The sequence below is a fragment of the Prionailurus bengalensis genome, chromosome D3, assembly GCF_016509475.1.
Source record: "Prionailurus bengalensis isolate Pbe53 chromosome D3, Fcat_Pben_1.1_paternal_pri, whole genome shotgun sequence".
Classification (NCBI taxonomy): Eukaryota; Metazoa; Chordata; class Mammalia; order Carnivora; family Felidae; genus Prionailurus; species Prionailurus bengalensis.
Window position 1 is genome coordinate 7374967 of NC_057356.1, and position 18503 is coordinate 7393469.

General features: G+C 50.6%; 1 protein-coding gene across 1 annotated transcript in view; it reads right to left on the minus strand.

Annotated features, from left to right (window-relative positions):
- Nucleotides 1-18503, minus strand: part of LOC122470179 (MLX interacting protein) — a 61237-nt gene that overhangs the window by 11842 nt on the left and 30892 nt on the right. Inside the window, exons 2-8 of the mRNA XM_043557510.1 lie at nucleotides 5922-6028; nucleotides 5120-5205; nucleotides 2815-2904; nucleotides 2378-2419; nucleotides 1873-2044; nucleotides 1054-1143; nucleotides 385-476 (exon numbers count right to left, since the gene is read on the minus strand). Coding sequence (XP_043413445.1) covers nucleotides 385-476; nucleotides 1054-1143; nucleotides 1873-2044; nucleotides 2378-2419; nucleotides 2815-2904; nucleotides 5120-5205; nucleotides 5922-6028 — 679 coding nt within the window. The remainder of the gene's footprint in view (nucleotides 1-384; nucleotides 477-1053; nucleotides 1144-1872; nucleotides 2045-2377; nucleotides 2420-2814; nucleotides 2905-5119; nucleotides 5206-5921; nucleotides 6029-18503) is intronic.

The following is an 18503-nucleotide window of genomic DNA, read 5'->3' on the forward strand; positions in this document are numbered from 1 at the left end:
TGAGGGCAAAGAGCCATGCCTCATTCAGCTCTGCAGCCCCAGCACCCGATAACCAACTACTGTTAATTGTTGAGTAAAAAGAGAAATACACAGAACTTGTTTTTATTAGCGATCCATGTTTTTCTTTGCTAAGCCTCTCTAAACTGGTCAGAACAGAGCTCACGGCACACAGGTTACGTGCAGCCTTAGGCAGGGGCGCCTGCTTACTGACAGTCTCTCTCCCCTCTTGGATATCTCTGCGTGCTTTCGAGGAGGGCCAGAATAACTTCTTTATGCGTTAGTTGTGTGTTCAGCCCTAGATCTGGCAAGCCCTAGTGTGTTGCTTATGACTGTGTGGTTACTTATTAGCCTGGCCCTCGGCCCCCCTGCCCCCACTCCCTCTACCTGAGCAGGTGGGCTGTTGGGATCTGGTGCAGGTGCTGAGACAGGTGCAGGCAGCACGGAACCAAAAATGGAGCGGCTGGAAGAGAAGAGGTCTGAAAGACAACAGCGGGGGCCTTTGAGCTCCGTGTGCCCATCATATCCTTGAATTAAGATCCAAGCGAACAGGGCACTGAGCCCCATCTTACCCAGAGGAGTGCCATGGCATTCCCCCCTGAGGGCATTCCCCCCTGAGGTAACTCTGCAGAAAGAGGCCCTCTGATTGGAACCGCTCATGCTGGCAACTTGTGTGGGCTCTGAAATACTCCCAGGCCTGGTGTTTCGTGGGCTCTTACGAGCCCAGTTCTAACTGCAGGACACTGCTGGGAGGCGGCTGTGTTGCCAGCGCCCTCTGCTGCCTAGAGGGAGAACTGCTTACGGTTCTGGGCAAACCTGAGGATCTGAGACGGCAGGAATGAGAATGGCGATTCCCTTGAGAGAGAACCGTGTGGCAGAAAAGCTTCCCAGACCTTGCAACTACTACCAAAAAAAAAGGTAGTTCTGGAAAAATTCCAAGTCTTCCCCTCTGCCCATTCTAACAGTCCCCTCCACGAAGGGGAAGCACCAGTGTGCTCTGTCCTGGGCAAAAGGAGATCCCGGCAGCCATGCTCTCTGCCTGCCCCGAGTCCTCACCCTGGAAAGGTTCAAATGTGTCCATGAAGTCCAGGTTGGGCTGCAGGGGGATGAGCCCCGGCTGGATCATGTCGGCATTCCCCAGATGCGCTGCAAGAATCAGAAAGGAGACAGAGGCATCATTCTGCCTTCTCAGGCAATGTTGCAGGAACACATAAAAGGCCTGGAACGGGTCCTCCTGGCCCTGTTCACACTCCAGATTCTTCCAAGGAGAAGTGCAGGGAGATGGCTGGAATTTCTACCTTCTTGTGAGTTCATGGCTATTCTCCCCCTTCAGAAGGCAGGAAAGAAAGTGAGTTTTTATAAGAAAAATGAAGTGAGTATCCCAACAAGCGCAAGAACAGCTATGCAGAGATCCCTGGTTCTAACTGCTGGTCTGTGGGCTCTTCCCTGAAGGGTAACTGGATGCCTGAATGCTGCCAGGTAAAAGGTCATGCCCAGGAATACCTGATTTTCTTCACAGGGAGTCAGAGGCCCTGTCACTCGGCCTAGGCACAGATCCTCCGCTCAGGGGACAGTATCAGAAATGGCAAACTGATTCAGACCAAATCCCCACCGTCTTCTCACAGTGGCACCACAGGCGTGACAGCTGCCCAGGAAGGCCCATTTGCAGTCCCCACGCTCTCAGTGCATGTGACCCTCAGATGCCAGTGACACTGGCCAATCTTTCTGGCAGCCTGTCCTAATTAAGTGGTGCCCAGCAGCTAAGAGATGGCCTTGAGGCAAATCCTGCCCTGGGGGCCCCGGGGGGGGGGGGCGGGGCTGGCAGAGAAGGACACCAGCTGCGTGTTGGAAGCCAAGGATCCAGAGGTGGGTTACCTATTTCCCGGGGGTTGGGCCAGGCCACCGGCTGGTGAGAGGAAAGTGTGGAGAAGAGGGTGTCGCTGAATTCTGACATGAGCATGTCTGTGTCCAGCAGTGGGTCCTCCTCCATGGGCACCGGGGTCTTCCATCCGTCCCCACGTTTGTGCCAATAAAGCATGTCATCATCCTACCGCCAACAGAAGGGGAAGGACAAGTCCCAGGGGACTGGTGAACTCAGAACTCCCAATCCCATCACGCAGGGAGGTGCTACCCTAGTTTACGGAGCGGCAAGGGCTGCTCTAAGAGATGAGGCGGTGGGTGAGCAGGGAGAACTGGCCTGTTTCCTTAGCCTGCATGTCCTCTGTGTGAGAAGGGGGGTGGCCCCCCTGGAGCTGCGGGGACAGCCTGTGTCCCCACCACCTTCGGCTGCGGGCTTCCCCGTGGGGCCGCCCACATCACTGCCGCTTCCCGTCAGAGGAGGGTTCCTCTGCGGGTCCTCCCAGCCCCACCGTGCACTCACCCGGGCCAGGCTGGAGAGGTCCTCATCCTTGTGCTGCTGCAGCTGCGGAGAAAAGAGGAGAAAAGAGCTTCACTCAGGGGCCTGGGAGGGGATGAGGCCCTCGGCCTCTCCTCCCAGAACCATCCGGGCCTCTTCTCCCTGGGAGGCCCGTGAGGGGTCTTGCTCTCTGCCGTCGCCAGGCCCACGCTGGGCAGAGACGAGATTCCCAACCAGCGTCCGTGGAATAAACAGCCCCGGTTCGCAGCGGGAGAAACTGAGAGCGCAGGTAACACGACCGAAGCAGGTCCACCGCTCGGGCTGGGCTAGAACACCGGCTGCCACGGGAGCAGCAATGGAGCCACGACCTCGGGGGCCAGCGTCTGGATACAGGCCTTCGGTCCTTCCCTCCTCTACGGGGGCTTCCTGCACATGCTCTTCTCGGAGCCCAAGCCGGGTACCCTTTTCTTGAAGTAGGTTCTCCACTTGTGATACTCCCGGATCACGATCTCAATGCGGCTCTTCCAGTACTTCCCTTCTGTGGTGATGGCCTGTGAAGAGAGGCAGGTCACGGTCAGAAGAGGGGCATCCAGGCTGACCGGCAGAACTCAGCCTGAAGACAGAGATGTGTCTGACACCGGAAGTCAGCCCCGGGCAGCGCGGCTCAGAGGGCCCTGCCACGCGCCTACAACCTCATTCGCCGACGTGTCCCGCCTCTCCGGTGCTACGACCAACCTCTACCTAAGGACGTGCTTTTATTTCACGACCTCAGATGACCAAGGGCAGCTTCGGCAGCATGGTTCCTAAGGGTCTGGATTGGAGCATGGGTCAGAGAGAGTGCTTGGGCAGGGGAGAGGGAGAGAGATGGGGGGGAGGGGGGAGACGGAGAGAGGGAGAGGGGGAGAGGGAGAGGGAGAGGGAGAGGGAGAGGGAGAGGGCCCTCCGCCCTGGTGCCGGAAGAGCCCTACAGAGAGAGCCAGGGGTAGCAGTGAATGCCTGATCCAGGAGACCCTGCCACATTTTCGAAGGGTGAAAACAAACAACCAATCACAGAAGTTTTAGGTGGAAAGTGTTCAACCTTCCCATCATGCACGTGAGCCCCTTCCAAGATATCCCTGAAGCGCTCTGGCAACAAAGAAATCATGACTGCCTCAGAGAGCCGGCCTCACTTTCAGATTGCTTTTTGTTTACGGCTGGAGTATATTAAAGCGAGTCCCAGGTATCGTTAAGACCCATTTAATTTCACCCAAAAATACTTCACTGTGGGTCTGACAGTGAAGAATCTTCACAGTGGATAATACAGTATTATCACCAAACCCAACAAAATGATATTCCTTAATATTGTCTAATATCACACACCCCACAGCTCAAAAGGGTCTTTCATTGGGTTACTTTCTAATTTTTCCCATTCCATCCAAACAGTGAGATGTGCTTGGACAGCACTGAAACAATGCAAAAGGGTGTAAAGGGTACCTGCCTCACTGTAATCCTCCTTCCCAGAAGTACCCACCAATAAAGGATTTCTGTAGATCCTTCTAGACTTTTCCTATACACCCACAATCACATAGATACACTTTATTCTTTTTCATTAAAAAAAATTAAAGTTTATTTTTGAGAGAGTGCACGCGCGTGCCCACGAGCATGGGTGGGGCAGAGAGAGTGAGGGAGGCATAGAAGCCGAAGCAGGCTCCAGGCTCTGAGCTGTCAGCACAGAGCCCAACACGGGCTCAAACCCATAAAGTGTGAGATCATGACCTGAGCCAAAGTCAGACACTTAATTGAGCCACCCAGGCACCTCTAGATACACACTTTAAAAAAATAACATAAAGTTAATAAAATACAGTTGTGCAACTTTTTTTTTTCATTTACTATGTTTCAGTATCTTCCTATCTCAGCACATAAAGATCTTGAAGTCATTTTTTTAAGGATTTTATTTTTTGAGAGAGAAAGCACGCATGCACGCATAAAAGCTGGGGAGAGGGGTAGAGGGGGGAAGGGGGGAAAGGGGGAAGGGAGGGAGAGAGAGGGAGAGAGAGGGAGAGAGAGGGAGAGAGAGGGAGAGAGAGGGAGAGAGAGGGAGAGAGAGAGAGAAATCCCAAGCAGGCTCTAGACTCAGTGTGGAGCCTGATATGGGGCTCAATCCCATGACCCTGAGATCACGACCTGAACTGAAATCAAGAGTCAGACACTTGGGGTGCCTGGGTGGCTCAGTGGGTTAATGTCCAAATTTGGCTCAGGTCATGATCTCACAGTTTGTGGATTCAAGCCCCGCGCTGGGCTCTGTGCTGACAGCTCGGAGCCTGGAGCCTGCTTCAGATTCTGTGTCTCCCTCTCTCTGACCCTTTCCCGCTTGACTCTCTCTCTCAAAAATAAACATCAACATTTTTTTTTTATAAAAAAAGAAGAGACGCTCGACCGACTGAGCCACCCAGGCGTCCCTTGAGATCATTCTTTGTTGAAGATAATCTGTCTTGTAAGGAGACCAAATCCCTCCCTGCTGACGTCCAGAGAAATGCCAACATTGAGGGTAAGTCCCAGGGAGAGAACCCCTTAGTCCTCAGGTCAGCCCAGCCACAGAAGAGGGGAGTCCCGTGGGCTGTCACATGCTCGCCCTTGCGAGGACACATGGCGGCCAGGGCAGCAAGGCTAGACCTTTTCCCTGAACCCCTGCTGCGGAATCCACCCCCTATTCCCAGCCCTGGGAGAGCTGCTTCCTCCTCATGAGGGAGGATCCTTTCCAGCTACTAATGGTCCAGGGCCAAGTACCTCTGGCCTGCGATGCTCATCCACTTCAACAGAGCCATCTAGTGGAGTGACGAAGTGGCACACGGGATTCTTGCGCTTCTCCAAATCTGGGCAGAGAAACGAGGAGACATCATTGCTATGACCAAGACCCCTGAAGGAACCCCTGCCTGCTCTGTCCACGTGCCCCTCAAGGTGCGGCCCTCCTTCCCTCAAAAATGAGATTTCAGAGAATAAAGGAAAAGAATCTGTAACTCATAGGTAAGGTAGGCAGTCTGGCTTATCAAGACAAATGCCAGCCTAACCCAAGCATGCCCCCAGCACGCGGATCTCCTACAGAGGCCACAGGATCTACCTGCACGAAAGCCAGCTAGAAACAGAACGAGGCCTGGGTCTGCATCTTCTTTGAAAATAGGAACTGTTCCCTGACTCTTTGAATGTCGCTCTCTGCTACGCCCTCCTTGACTCCCCTGAAAAGAACTAACCCCTCCTTCCTCCTCTGCCTTTACAACACTGGGCCCAAGCGCCTAACCTAACAGCGGGCACGTGATGCTGTGAGCAACTGGCTAACACGTCTGTCTCCTGCAGATTATAGGCAACTACATGACCACATGACTGGCCCCCCGTGCCTGATGGCCGAGAAGTATTCAGTTCGTTAGGATCCGGCTTGGTTTTCCTATTGCTGCAGACTGCCCAGGAGAGGCTTCCTTTTGAGGCACAATGTCTGGAAAGTGGGCTCTGGGGACCCGAGGTGCACAGGCTTCCAGGTGCTAGAACCTTGGGGCCCCTGCAGTCCCCTCCTGCCGGAAGGCCAAGTAGCACTCACACTGCATGTACCACGCCCGCCAGATGGCATTATTGAGCCGTATCTTGTCTCTCCACTGGAGCTTCAGGCCCTTGAAATTCTTCCACTTTGGAGACACCAACTTCCCACTGAAAGGCAAGACCAAGAAGGGAAACTTAGTGGTTCCTCTGAAAATGAAACAAAATCACAAAGCGCCACCCGATCACTCCAGACCTAGAGTAATCTATCACAAGCCACAGGCTACGCTTGAGAGAATACACACGTCACTCCGGGATTTCTTCAAAGGGATCAGCAGCAGGGAAGGGGGAGGTGTGCGTGGCAGCAATGGTGGCCGTGGCTCGCAGGGGAGGCAGGGCTGGCTGCGGCTGCGAAGTTTGCAGCGGGAGGATGGGTATGTGGTCACTGCCCTAGGCTGCTGGCTTTCACGGGTCTTTTACATTTTTCATAATAAAAAATTAAGAATCTTTTGATTTTTCAATATAGCAAACCATCACGTCGTGCATCTTCTGAAACTTGTGCAATGCTGTATGTCGATTACAACCCAATAAGGCTGGGGCAAAAAAAGAAAGAAGGAAATCTGCTGGCGACTGAATGAAAGCTAAGCTCCTTTAACCTGGTCCGTCTCCTTTGCCACCAGTCCCCAGGAGGCACTTACAATACAGGCACACAAGTGTCCCACTGGCCTTGGAGCCTGTGGGGCCCTCTCCTGCCTCCAGGCCTGTGCGCACACGGTCTTCACTCTTCATGGAGCTCCTTCTGCCACCTGCTCGTCCTTTAACACGCTGCTGCCACACCATCTGGCCTCCCCCAGGCTGCTGCCGACCCCTTCAGGGCTCCCTGAGCACCATTCAGACTCAAAGGCAACACCGAGCTACCCTCCACAAAGCAATGTCTACACCCACACCTCCACGCAGCCCGTGAGATGTCATCACCCTGAGCACCCAGCGGAGAACCTGGCATACAGCAGGGGCTCAGGTAATAACTGTTCGCCGGATGAGTTAAAGAGCCCCACACACCAAGCTAACAGCAGGCGAGGCGCACCACCTGGCACAGCCTTCTCGGAGAGTTGAGTTTTCCAAGTGCTAAGACAGAAGCCACCTCTGGGTGGCTGACACAGGGTTTCCCTTTTTCAGAGGGCATGAGGCGTGCAAGGCGCCATCTTCGGTCCGCATCCAAGGGGGATCAGGGCGTTCTACCTGTGAGCCACAGCCCTGCCTCTTCTGCTGACCCAACTCAGAAAGACCTCGTGAGGAAGAACAACAGTTATCTCCAGAGACGGCACCCAAACAGGAAGACTTACCGGAACCCGAGAACCTGGCTTATAAAGCAAAGCCCCTGGCTATGCGCCTGGCAAAGACCTCAAGCCTCCCCCACTCACCCCAGGGAGCCAGGCTTCAGATCACACAGGCCAGAAGGCTACGATCCGCAGAGAGAAAACATCACAGGACGCCCTCATAAGAATCGGAGGGACGGACAGCAGCAGCCTCAGCTCAAAGGGTTAGAGGTTTCAAACTGTCACACACCCTCCTTGCTGCCTGTCCCCAGTCCAAAGGCACTCCTAACCCAGCTCCAAGTGGTCCACTTGCACTGAGGGCCAGTGGCCAGGGCTGGAGCCTCGGCTGCATCACACGTGCACCGGGCAGCTTTTGCAGTTGGGTAACCTGTCTGACAGCTGGATAATAATAACTCAGGATGATACCATCTCCTCCAGAGTATGTGCATAAGGATTAAGTGACGGCGCATATGTATGTACACATATACACTTAGACACATATAACTGGTAAGCCTAAAGCAAAATATGTTATTAATAGCCATCTCCAAGTTACTTCTGAAAAGCCCGAGTCTTAACACCCTCTGACTTGAAAAGTTCTTTCTTTCGTGTTTGCCACCACTGTCACGTGGCTCTTCCTTCCCCACAGGAGGAAAAAAGTGACACCCGTGGGCCCACCCTCAATACCAGTGAACAAAGACCTGGGCAGAGGTCAGCCCCGTCCAAGCGCTTTGAAGGCAGGAACTGGGTCTCCTTCCCTCATTCGAGAAGGGCGAGTGCTACGAGCGGAGGAAAGGGGCAGATGGGGAAATGAGGCCCCGCCCCTGGGGAGCACACAAGGTGCTGAGGGTCACAAAGAAGGACAGAGGGCTGGGGTAGCACACAGCCTTATAACCATCCCAGTCAGAGCAGTCAGAAGAGGCTTTCTGAAGGCGGTGACATCTCAGCCAAGGCCTGGAGGCTCAGGAAACTTGGGCTAAACCACAAGGTGGCGAGTGGACCCTGCCTGTGACAGCCTTGACGTGAGCCAGAACACGCCTGGTCGGGAGCTCCAGGACGAGGCGGAGCGCCGGGGGAGGCGTGCAGGGTGCTTTAAACGGGGCTGGGGAGCAGAGTAGATTAGGTCCCTCCCCTTGGCAAACCAACCCTCCCTCCCCTCCTCTGCAAGATCTTTCAGCAACTTAGTATCTAGCCAGGCAGGTGGTTCCAGGGGGAAAAAAACAATTAGAAAACTCCCTCTTTTTTTATTTCCTTAAGGGGAAAAAAACCCACTTTTTCTATAACTGACAGCTTCCTCTTACCGAAGCCCAGGATTCAAAGGCCACCTGCACAGAGGGCTGCTGAGGACAGAAGCCCAGAAGGGTTACAATGCAAACGAGGAAGGACCCCAGAGAAGAGAACAACCTCTGGTGTCCTGCTGTGTCTGTTAAGAACTAACCACTGGGTGGGGCGCCTGGGTGGCTGCATCCATGCTCAAGCATCCGACTCAATTCTGATCTCGCCTCGCGTCCTGATCTCACGGTTAGTGAGTTCCAGCCCCCCGACAGGCTCTGTGCTGACAGAGCTGAGCCTGCTTGGGATTCTCTCTCTCCCTCTCGCTGCCCTTCCCCTGCTCGCTCTTGCTCTCTCTCTCAAAAATAAATAAACTTAAAAAAAAAAAAAAACCCACAAAACCATTGGGTTAAATACAAACAGACCCTTACCCCTGCTTTGTGAAGAAAAAGTGACTGAGGGGCGCCTGGGTGGCTCAGTCGGTTGAGCGTCCGACTTTGGCTCAGGTCATGATCTCACAGCTTGTGAGCTCGAGCCCCACGTCAGGCTCTGTGCTGACAGCTCAGGGCCCAGAGCCTGCTTCGGATTCTGTGTCTCCCTCTCTCTCTGCCCCTCCCCACTGCGCACACACGCTCTCTCTCAAAAACAAATAAGCATTAAAAATGTTTTCAAAAAATTAAAGAAAATACCCATGACTCACGGGCGCCTGGGTGTCTCAGTCGGTTGAGCGTCCGATCTCGCGGTTCATGAGTTTGAGCCCATGAGAGTGTCTCCCTCTCTCTGCCCCTCCCCCACTGCACACATGCGCGCGTGCGCGCTCTCTCTCTCTCGCTCCCAAAAATAAATAAACGTTAAAAAAAAGAAGAAGAAAACAGAAAATGACTGACATGTGCATAAGACCATCTTCTCAAAGAGGCCAGATCATGCTGACAGCTTCAATCACTTACAATGAAGAGGTATGATGATACAGAGAGAGCTCAAACCCTACAGGCTAGACACCAAATCCGACAGGGGCAGTCTGGGGTTCTCTTCTTCTTCCTCCTCGCTTGCTGAAGTGCTTCACTTTTCCTTGACGTTTATGTCAAATTTGGCCAAACTTCAGCACAAATATACCGGAGGTCAGAATATACAAGTGGTATCACAGCATCCCAGATTTCTGTAATATCTCAGCAGTCAACAGGTGGTGCTCAACCAACACAAAGAAGTGAGTCCAAAACCAAAACTTAAACCACCGCCAGACGTAGAGACAGTGAAAGAGCCGCAAGGATGGTTTTCACGGTGACTGACCGACCGCTCCTTGCCCACACAAATTTCAAGACAAGATCTTAAGAAGGAACACGCACGGTTCTATGCATCAAGGTACTACAGAGAAAAAAGGATTCCATAGACACGTTGTTAGGAAAATATGGGCATAATTTCTGTAAATCTCCTCGCTGCCTTTGGTGCTCTGAGGTCCCTGCCAATCTTCAAGGGGAGAAGAGGAGACATTCCTATGTAGACGTCCACAGACCAAACCTGGGACTCTTTCCATGGGGGGTACCCAAAGTCTCATTTCCTGGGGGACATACAAGGAAAGGCTGCTCTAAACACTTGTAAACGGGAACTTGCAGCTCCCTGGAGAGCTCCCTGCAACAGTAGCCCCCAAAGCATCTGTAGTTGGGCTTCTGGTCCCCCCAACCCTGCCCCAGCTTAACTCCTCTTCCAGACATGGCTGACGGGGGTACTTCTTGGTCTAACTCAGGATTATGCCACATTCCTCCCTTTAAAGTGTAACCAGAAACACATTACAAAGATTTCTGAGACCACAGCTTCTATGTTTACCAAAGCCCTCTTCTGGCCTAACCTCCCCAAACTGCCCTCCTACATGCCCCGTGGGCCTCCCTGCTGGAACAGTGACCCCAGATTCTCCCCAAACTAAGAGAAGGCCAAGGTCTACGGCTGACTCATTCCAGCACAGTGCCTGGTACATGGGAGGCGCTTGTAAACATGGAGCCACTAAATGAGTACTAACCCTTTCTTTCCGTAATGAAAAATCTTCATATGGCCCTGCCGCGGGCCACTCTCCTAGAAGACAGGTTCACGACCCGGAACAGGAAATTCAGAGTACAACAAAGGTCTCCCTCAAAACTGCTGTTGGATGGACTAGCAAACTCTGAATTCTTCAGCGGTCTGGTAAGAGACCGCTTTGGAATGGAAGCTTTGCACAAATAGGAGCTGAAATAAAGAACAGGGGTGGACGGGACCAGGAGGGGATTTTTGGATTCTGTCCATCCCAGGTAGGATTAACTTCTAACGCCCAGTTGGACCATTCTCTCCAAAAGAAAGCAGGCAGAGGGTTCCAGGGCCTGTCACTACAGGCCCCAGAAGAGGAGTGGGGCCCATGCGTTTGTTCACTGAACCATACTTGCTTGTTGCGGGGCCAACACTTCTTTGCCATTCCTAGAAATGCTTCCTGGATGCTCACTAGCAAAACGGCACTAGGCCTGCCTCCCCCTCACTCCCACCCGGCTATGTGACGTGTGTGTGTGTCGGCAGTGAGCGGAGAACGAGGAACTGGAGTGGGTGGTCCAGGCCCCTCCCCTCCTCTCCTCTTGGGAGCAAGCTGCCATTCATCCTGCTCTGCTCCTACAGAGCCCAGGGCGGGGCTGGGGCCTGTCCTAGGCCCAGGACCACCTGGAAAGGCAGTCTGGGGCTCACTTGTAAGCCATACACTCAGCTTGATCAACAATAAAAGTGATATTCTGGCTGCTATCTATTGACTTTTTTATTGCAGTAAAGCACATTTAGCATAAAATTGACCATTTTAACCATCTGATTATAGCGTACAATTCAGTAGCATTAAGCACATCCACAATCCTGTGCACCCATTACTGCCACCTAGTTTCGGAACGGTTTTCATCGCCCCAAAAGGAAACCCTGTACCCGTGGAGCAGTCACTCCCCATGTCCTCTTCCCCTTGCCCTGGCAACCACTCATCTACTTCCTGCGGCCATTTGCGTGTGGCTCCCTTCCCTAAGCACCCTGGTTTCAAGGGTCATCCGCGTTGTACCATGTGCTAGTGTTTCATTCTTTTCCACGGCCGAATCCTACTCTGCTGGATGGACAGACCCCCTTTGTTTGCTGTTTCACCTTTCGGCTGTCGTGACTAGTGCTGCTGTGGACCAACTGCTTTACTTCCCAAACAGTTCAGCACTCTGGCAGGGGAGAGGGGTCTGATCGTTCAGCTGGCGCTGTGGACACAACGATGGGCAAAAACAACGTGAACTTTGCCGGGGGGCAAGCGGACAACTGTCTATTGACACTTTCAATGCACACCACTTTGGCCCACAAGTCCACCGTCAGGAATGGATTCTGCAGACTCAAGTGCACATGTGTACAAGGACACACACGGAAAGACATCAAGCAGCAGTGCTGATGTGGCAGAAAAAGGCTGGAAACGACCTACACATTCATCAAAGGGAACTGCTTTAGCGACTGCTATATGCACACAGAGGGACACTATGGGGCACTTAAAAAAAAACCCCACATTTTATGCGCTGATTGACAGGCAAGGTCTACAAGCTGTATTAAGTGAAAAGAAAACTAAGGTGCAAGATGGACAGCATGGCGACCACGTGTATTTATAACAGAAAGATATGTGCACAAGACACACGGGATGCGGGAGGGGGGAGAGGAGACAGACTGTCAATCTCAGAAAGACACACAAGAAACAGGTAACAGTGAAACAGTGATTTCCCTTTAGAGAGCTCAACTGGAGAATTAATGGGTTCAGTTGGCAGCCTCGTTTTCACTGTTTACTAGTTTACACTGCTTAAATACAAGAATATATATATATTTATTATTACCTTTTTTTTTCTCAAAATAAATAAGGCAAAGAGACCAGGTACAGTGAAAGACTTATAGGGTTTCTAGTTAATCAGGGAAGGCAATTAATCACATGAGCAGATAGAAGATTTGGTGCAAGTCAATTTTGTGAACTAGACTCAAATATGAGGATAACGCTCATTAAGTGGTTTCTTTAATGAGTGAGTAGATGCGCAATGCTCAGACTGGTCTCTCTTCCAGGACTCTGACTCTTTTTCTTCAAAAGAGCGGTCTCTATTGGCTTTCCTAGGATCTGGGCCTGGTTCCACAGGCTGCCAGGAGCCAAAACTAACAGGCTCCCAACAGACAAAGGTTCATTGAGGAGCCAAGGCGTGGGGAGCAGGCACAGCGACAGGCACCGCAGGAGGAGGGCATTGTGTCTAACGGACTCGCCCAACTGTGGGCCTCCGCCCTGGGCCTCCGGCCCAAGCAGAGCCTCCTCCCAGAGGCAGCTCAGTGAGGTTGCCAGGCCCTGCTCTCACGCCTAAACATGGGTCCTCTCTCCTACACCAGCAATTCATCCTCCTCGTGGCTCGCTTGGTGTCTATTTTATTTTTTACATTCAAAGAAAGTCCCGTTGGAGAAGCGGACTCTGAGGGCAACGGAGGGAAAGCAGGAATATGGACTCCTGAGGTCCTTGTCTCAGGTCTTGTCCTACTGACAAGGTGAGCGAGTGTGTGTGTGTGTGTGTGTGTGTGTGTGTGTGTATGCTGGCGTATGTGGTGTGTGAGGTGTGTGTGTGGTTGTGAGAGAGAGCACACTGTGTATACGGGTGCATCTGCCCTCATGTATGACATGCTTGTGGTCACACCCTTGTGAGGGCTTGTATTGGTTTTGTGTAAAAAAGCAGGGAGTAATCATTTCATTGACTATCAAAAATTAAAGGCAGTTGAAGGAGGTGAAACCAGGCAAAATCAGAGTAGCTGCAGTGGTGACTTCTTCACCCCGTCTGTAAATGCTGGTGACCTGTGTCCTTGTTGGGAGCACTCCCTCCTGTGCCCTGGCCTTCCACCAGGGGACACACACCGCCGAGCTTATACCATTTCCAAGCCAACAAGGCAAGGAGAGTAGTTTCCACTTCTGGACAAGTCACGTGAGCCGTCCAAGCTCCACCTTCTCTAAAATGGTGACGGTGTCCACCTCACAGGGAGGATTACAGGCAGGCACGAAAGGGCAGAGGAAGTAGCAGCCAATGCTGGGGCACGTTGCTGAACAGCAGTCAGTTCCAGGCCATGTTGCTGGGTTTTTAAACCTGTTGTTGCCCGTCAGATTGTAGCCATAACTGGACTTTCAGGCAGGAGCAGGGATGCTGGGCAGGGCATCACTTAAAGCCAGATTCATGGGGCACCTGGTGGCTCAGTCAGTTGAGCATCTGACTTCAGCTCAGGTCGTGATTTCATGGTTTGTGGGTTTGAGCCCCATGCTGGACTTTGTGCTGGCAGCTCAGAGCCTAGAGCCTGCTTTGGATTGTGTCTCCTTCTCTCTCTGTCCCTCCCCCACTCATGCTCCATCTCTCAAAGATAAATAAATGTTAAAACATTTTTAAAAAATTTAAAGCCAGATTCATATGTTTATTTGCCAAGAGACTAAACTTAGATCCAGATCCCAGGGTGTTCTGATTCCTCTGGACCAGGTACAGGGCCAGACTTAGAACAAGAAAAAGTGGTGTATCACTTCAATTTGCACCATTTGTTAATAAACTTTAATACTTAAAAAAAAATCTGTGCATTAGCCATGTGTCTCTTATACTGTAGGAGCTGTCTGTGCCCTTCATCTTTTAAAAAACTTTTTATTTTGAAATAATTATAGACTCACAGGAAGTTACAAAAACTAGCACAAAGAGTCCTCTGGATACTTCACCCAGCTTTCCCCAGGGGCGGCATCCTCTGCGAATGGGACACAATCTCACCACCGGGAAACTGACTTTGGCATATCCGTGTTACCGAGACTACAAATCTTACTCCGTTTTCGCCATCCGTTAAAATGTCCATCGTCTTTCCCTTGCTATTTTATGTTGGTAACACCATAACATTGATTTGTGATGTTTCCGCAAATGTTTACCTTCAGTTTTGGAGTTTTACTTCTTTATATAGCATATCTTCAAATAAGTAGGTTATCCATTTGTGTAGTCCTATCTACCGGTCTTCCTTTAAAATTTCTTTTAGCTTCCCTGCCTGCCCGTCTACCCCATCCAGAGATTGTTTCCTTTAATCTCTTTTTTAGCTTTTTTAGTCTTACTGATTTTAAAATGAATTATACACCCACACTCAAAGAAAATTCAAACAATACAAAACAGTACAAAACAAAAGCAAAGTCACCTGCAATTCCACCACCTAGAAATAACTGTCGTCTAAATTCTGGTGATAATATTGTGTAGTGAAGAAATAACCTATCCAAAGAGAAGTCTGGCCTTTGCCCTCAAGCTCCTAGGAAGTGACCTCTATGCCCCTGGAATGTCCTGCCTGATAGTAGTGTCTTTGTTTGCCTGGGGGCGTTGGTCAGAGGAGAATCTCACACAATCTGATTCACTCTAGCACTCTGCACCAAACAGTATCAGTTCCAATCTCCAGAGGAACTGATAACTAAAGGCATCAGCTAGATCTCCAGGAGGGACTGGAGACCAGAAAGTGGCCACACAGGCAGAATGTCATCAAGTAAAACTGCGACCGCCAGCGACTCAGGTGAGCTTCCCTGACTGGCAGTGCTCTGCGTGCACTGTCACACACTGTGGTGGGAAGGAGGTCACGCCACCAGAAGAGGACAACCAAGGGCATCACCTTTAACACCTCTTCGACTCTGTCCTGTGCACCCCTTCCTTCCCTTGGATAACTCAATTAGAAGCTTTTCCCTGTAATACACTGTAATGAAGAGTGGAATGGTTTTCAGTGAGTTCTGGGAGTCCTTCTATAGAATTATTCAACCTGAAGATGGTTTCCGGGAATTCCTCCAACTTATAATTGGTGTGAGAAGTGAGGGCAGTCTTGTGAACTATTATCCCCAACTTTGTAGTTGACCCTTAAGTCCTTGTAATACACATATTTTCATATATATGAATAAACGTAATATTTAAATGTTGGATAATACTGTTTTATAATTCATTTACCATTTATGTTATAGACATCTTATTGTGTCAATATAGTTTTATATATATTCTTAATGTTTGTTTATTTTTGAGAGAGAGAGAGCATGCGCACGCAAGCCGGGAAGGGGCAGAGAGACAGGGAGACAGAATCTGATGCAGACTTTAGGCTCTGAGCTGTCAGCACAGAGCCCGACACAGGGCTCGAACTCACGAACTGTGAGATCATGACCTGAGCCCAAGTCAGACGCTTAACCGACTGAGCCACCCAGGCGCCCCTCCCTGTTGGATTAAAATGCCCTCTTCAGGGGCACCTGGGTGGCTCAGATGCTTACGCATCTGACTCTTGATTTCAGCTCAGGTCACGATCTCATGGTTCGTGAATTGGAGACCCATGTCAGGATCCACACAGAGTGTGGAGTCTGCTTGGGACTCTCTCTCCCTCTACTCCTCCCCTGCTCATGTGCACACTCCTGCTCTCTCACTCTAAAAAAAATTTTTTTTTAATACCATTTTCATCATACACCTCATTCCCACATACGTACTTGGGGCTATTTCTGAACACACTATTTCTTTTGGTGTTTGTGCATATGTTTTTAATGGTTTCACTTTTTACAGTCAACTCTGTTTCTCTTGGGGAAAAGAATCAGTTTGCTTCTTTACAGAGCTCACCAAAATAAATTCCAACCAGCTATCTGATTGCTTCACCTTCCCCAACTAATTTATGAGATTTCCATTAACAGATCTTAAATTATAATATACACCAGGGTCTGTTCTAGGGCCTCGTGTCACTGATTCATGTCCAATCCTGTGCTAGTATCACACTGATCTAGTAACTATAAATTTGTAATATGCTATCTAGGTAACGTTGGTCTCCATCACTTTTGTTTTACTGTTAGAATCCTTGCCTATTTGCTCTTCCACGTTCCAATGTTACGATCACGTTGTCAAATCTCAAAAGACAGCTCTTCTGGTATTTTTATTAGAGTCGTGCTTAATAAATTAACGCGGGCAGGGCTGACCATTCCAGTTGGGTCATCTCCATCCCAGATCAGTGTATGTTTCTCCACTTATTCAAGCCACTTACCCTACTTAAAATGTCAGAGACATCTGAAGCCGTCTAGTATTCTATAATTTACTCCATCTGTGTCCTTCACATTTCTAACCATATACTTCTACTAACGTTTTAAAACAATGTAAAAAGACAATTTAGAAAGCTAGAATCGGCAAGTCACATAGTCACACACCCAAATACAAACACCGTCCACATTTTACTGCATTCGACCTAGCCACCCACCCCTCAACCCCGTAGCTACGATGGTAACGGCCGCCCTCACCTTGATCAAAGTGGCTAAGCCACAGACACAAGTCAGAAGCTTCTACCGTATCAGCACCAGGAATAACTACCCTCAAAGAATGCTGCCGTTTCCTAGCACTTTTATCCACCTACGCAGAAAGGTAATTAGTAGGTTCCAACATTCACCGAGGTTAAGATTTTTATGTAAAGTATGAAAGACTCCGCCCCTTACAGACAATCTGGCTTACAGAGGAAGTAAATTAACAAAGGTCTCCAGCCAGAGTACATACCTGCAGTCAGGACTCTAGATAGAAACTGTCTACCACAAATGTAAGAGAAAGAGATGCACAGATGTTGCTGAGTTCCGACGAAGACTGGCAAGAAATAAATCTGTTACTATTATTATTGTTATGACCATTATTAGTCATTTTCAAGGCACTGCCAGCTATCTAACCCACTTAAAAGGCACCGAAATCTGAAGCTGTCTGATGCATTTCAAAGGATAAGGTAACACCCTCCAGGTAGCCAAGACCTATAAATAGTCTTTAAAAGCATTGGCTCCTTTCCTAAGTCAGTTTGACAATTAAAGAAAACCCATGGAATCTACTCTCTATTGAATTTGAAACCCCAAACCTCGACCTTGACAATAACTGGGGTCGTAGTGACAGTAGGGTTAAGTAGGTATGGGGGCATCTATCAAATCCTCACTTTTCTGGGGCAGAAGCTGGAGCCAGTAGTTAAATCTACACAGCACCTATTATAATGCTGTGTAAAATGGTGCTTAACAAAAGAAATGAATTGATGAAAAGAATTAGAACCTTTTCAGGTTGCACGTGGGCTATACAGCATGAACACTGTTCCCAGATTAATCTGGCTGAGACACCACTTTCTTCATGAAACTATCCTGATCCGCTTATTTGACACTGTTCTGGCCGCTAATGATAGAGCAGCAAACAAAACGATGTCCCTGGCCCCATGGAGCTTATATTCTCCGGGGAAAGACAGGCGCCACGTGTGTGCTATGTCAGGAGCACAGGCAAGGTGGAGAGGGAGCTGGGAGGTGCTATTTCTACAGGGTGAGGGTGAAAGTGGAAGGATGGAGAGTGGACGCTGACGGATCCTGGCTTCTCCTCAATAAGCCCACAAAACTGCTCGTGCCGAGGACGCGGACAGCCTCTGCACTATCAGATCAGTCACTTTCAGACCTCCCCTGACGGAGCTTCCTACAACATCTGCCCCCATCCCGCCCCACGCCCTCACCGCTGCCCGGCCTACTCTGCTCCCCACTTTGCAAGCTCTTCCTCCTCCTCGCGGCCGAGGGGCTTGTCCCGAACCCTCCACACCCCACATGCTCTCCCTTGCCTCCCCCCTACCCACACGCCAGGATGACCTCACCAACGGTGTCTGCTCACACCTCTCCCCTCCTGAAAGGCCCGCACGGGTTCCCATGGCTCACAGGGTAGAACAGAGTCCCTAAGCGCTCACCAAGGCGGAGGCCCCCAGCTGCACACACCTGGTGCCAACAAGCTCTTCATCACCCATCTAACTCCTTCATCTTGAGGATACTGGCCCCCGGCAGGAGCCCTCCCGGACCGCTCTCAGTGTAAATTATTAGCTATGTCCTCTCCCAACTCCCCGTGCCCACCACGATCTGCCACTACCCGACGTGTGTGCCAACTGTCTGTCTCTACAACCAGAGTGCACTTTCTGGGAGGGGGTAGCCGTATCCATTCTGTTCACCAATACCTCTCCCCACACGGTGCCACCATGCAACAGGCCCTTGAGTATGTGCCCAACGACCTCCAGAGTGTCCCTCCTGCC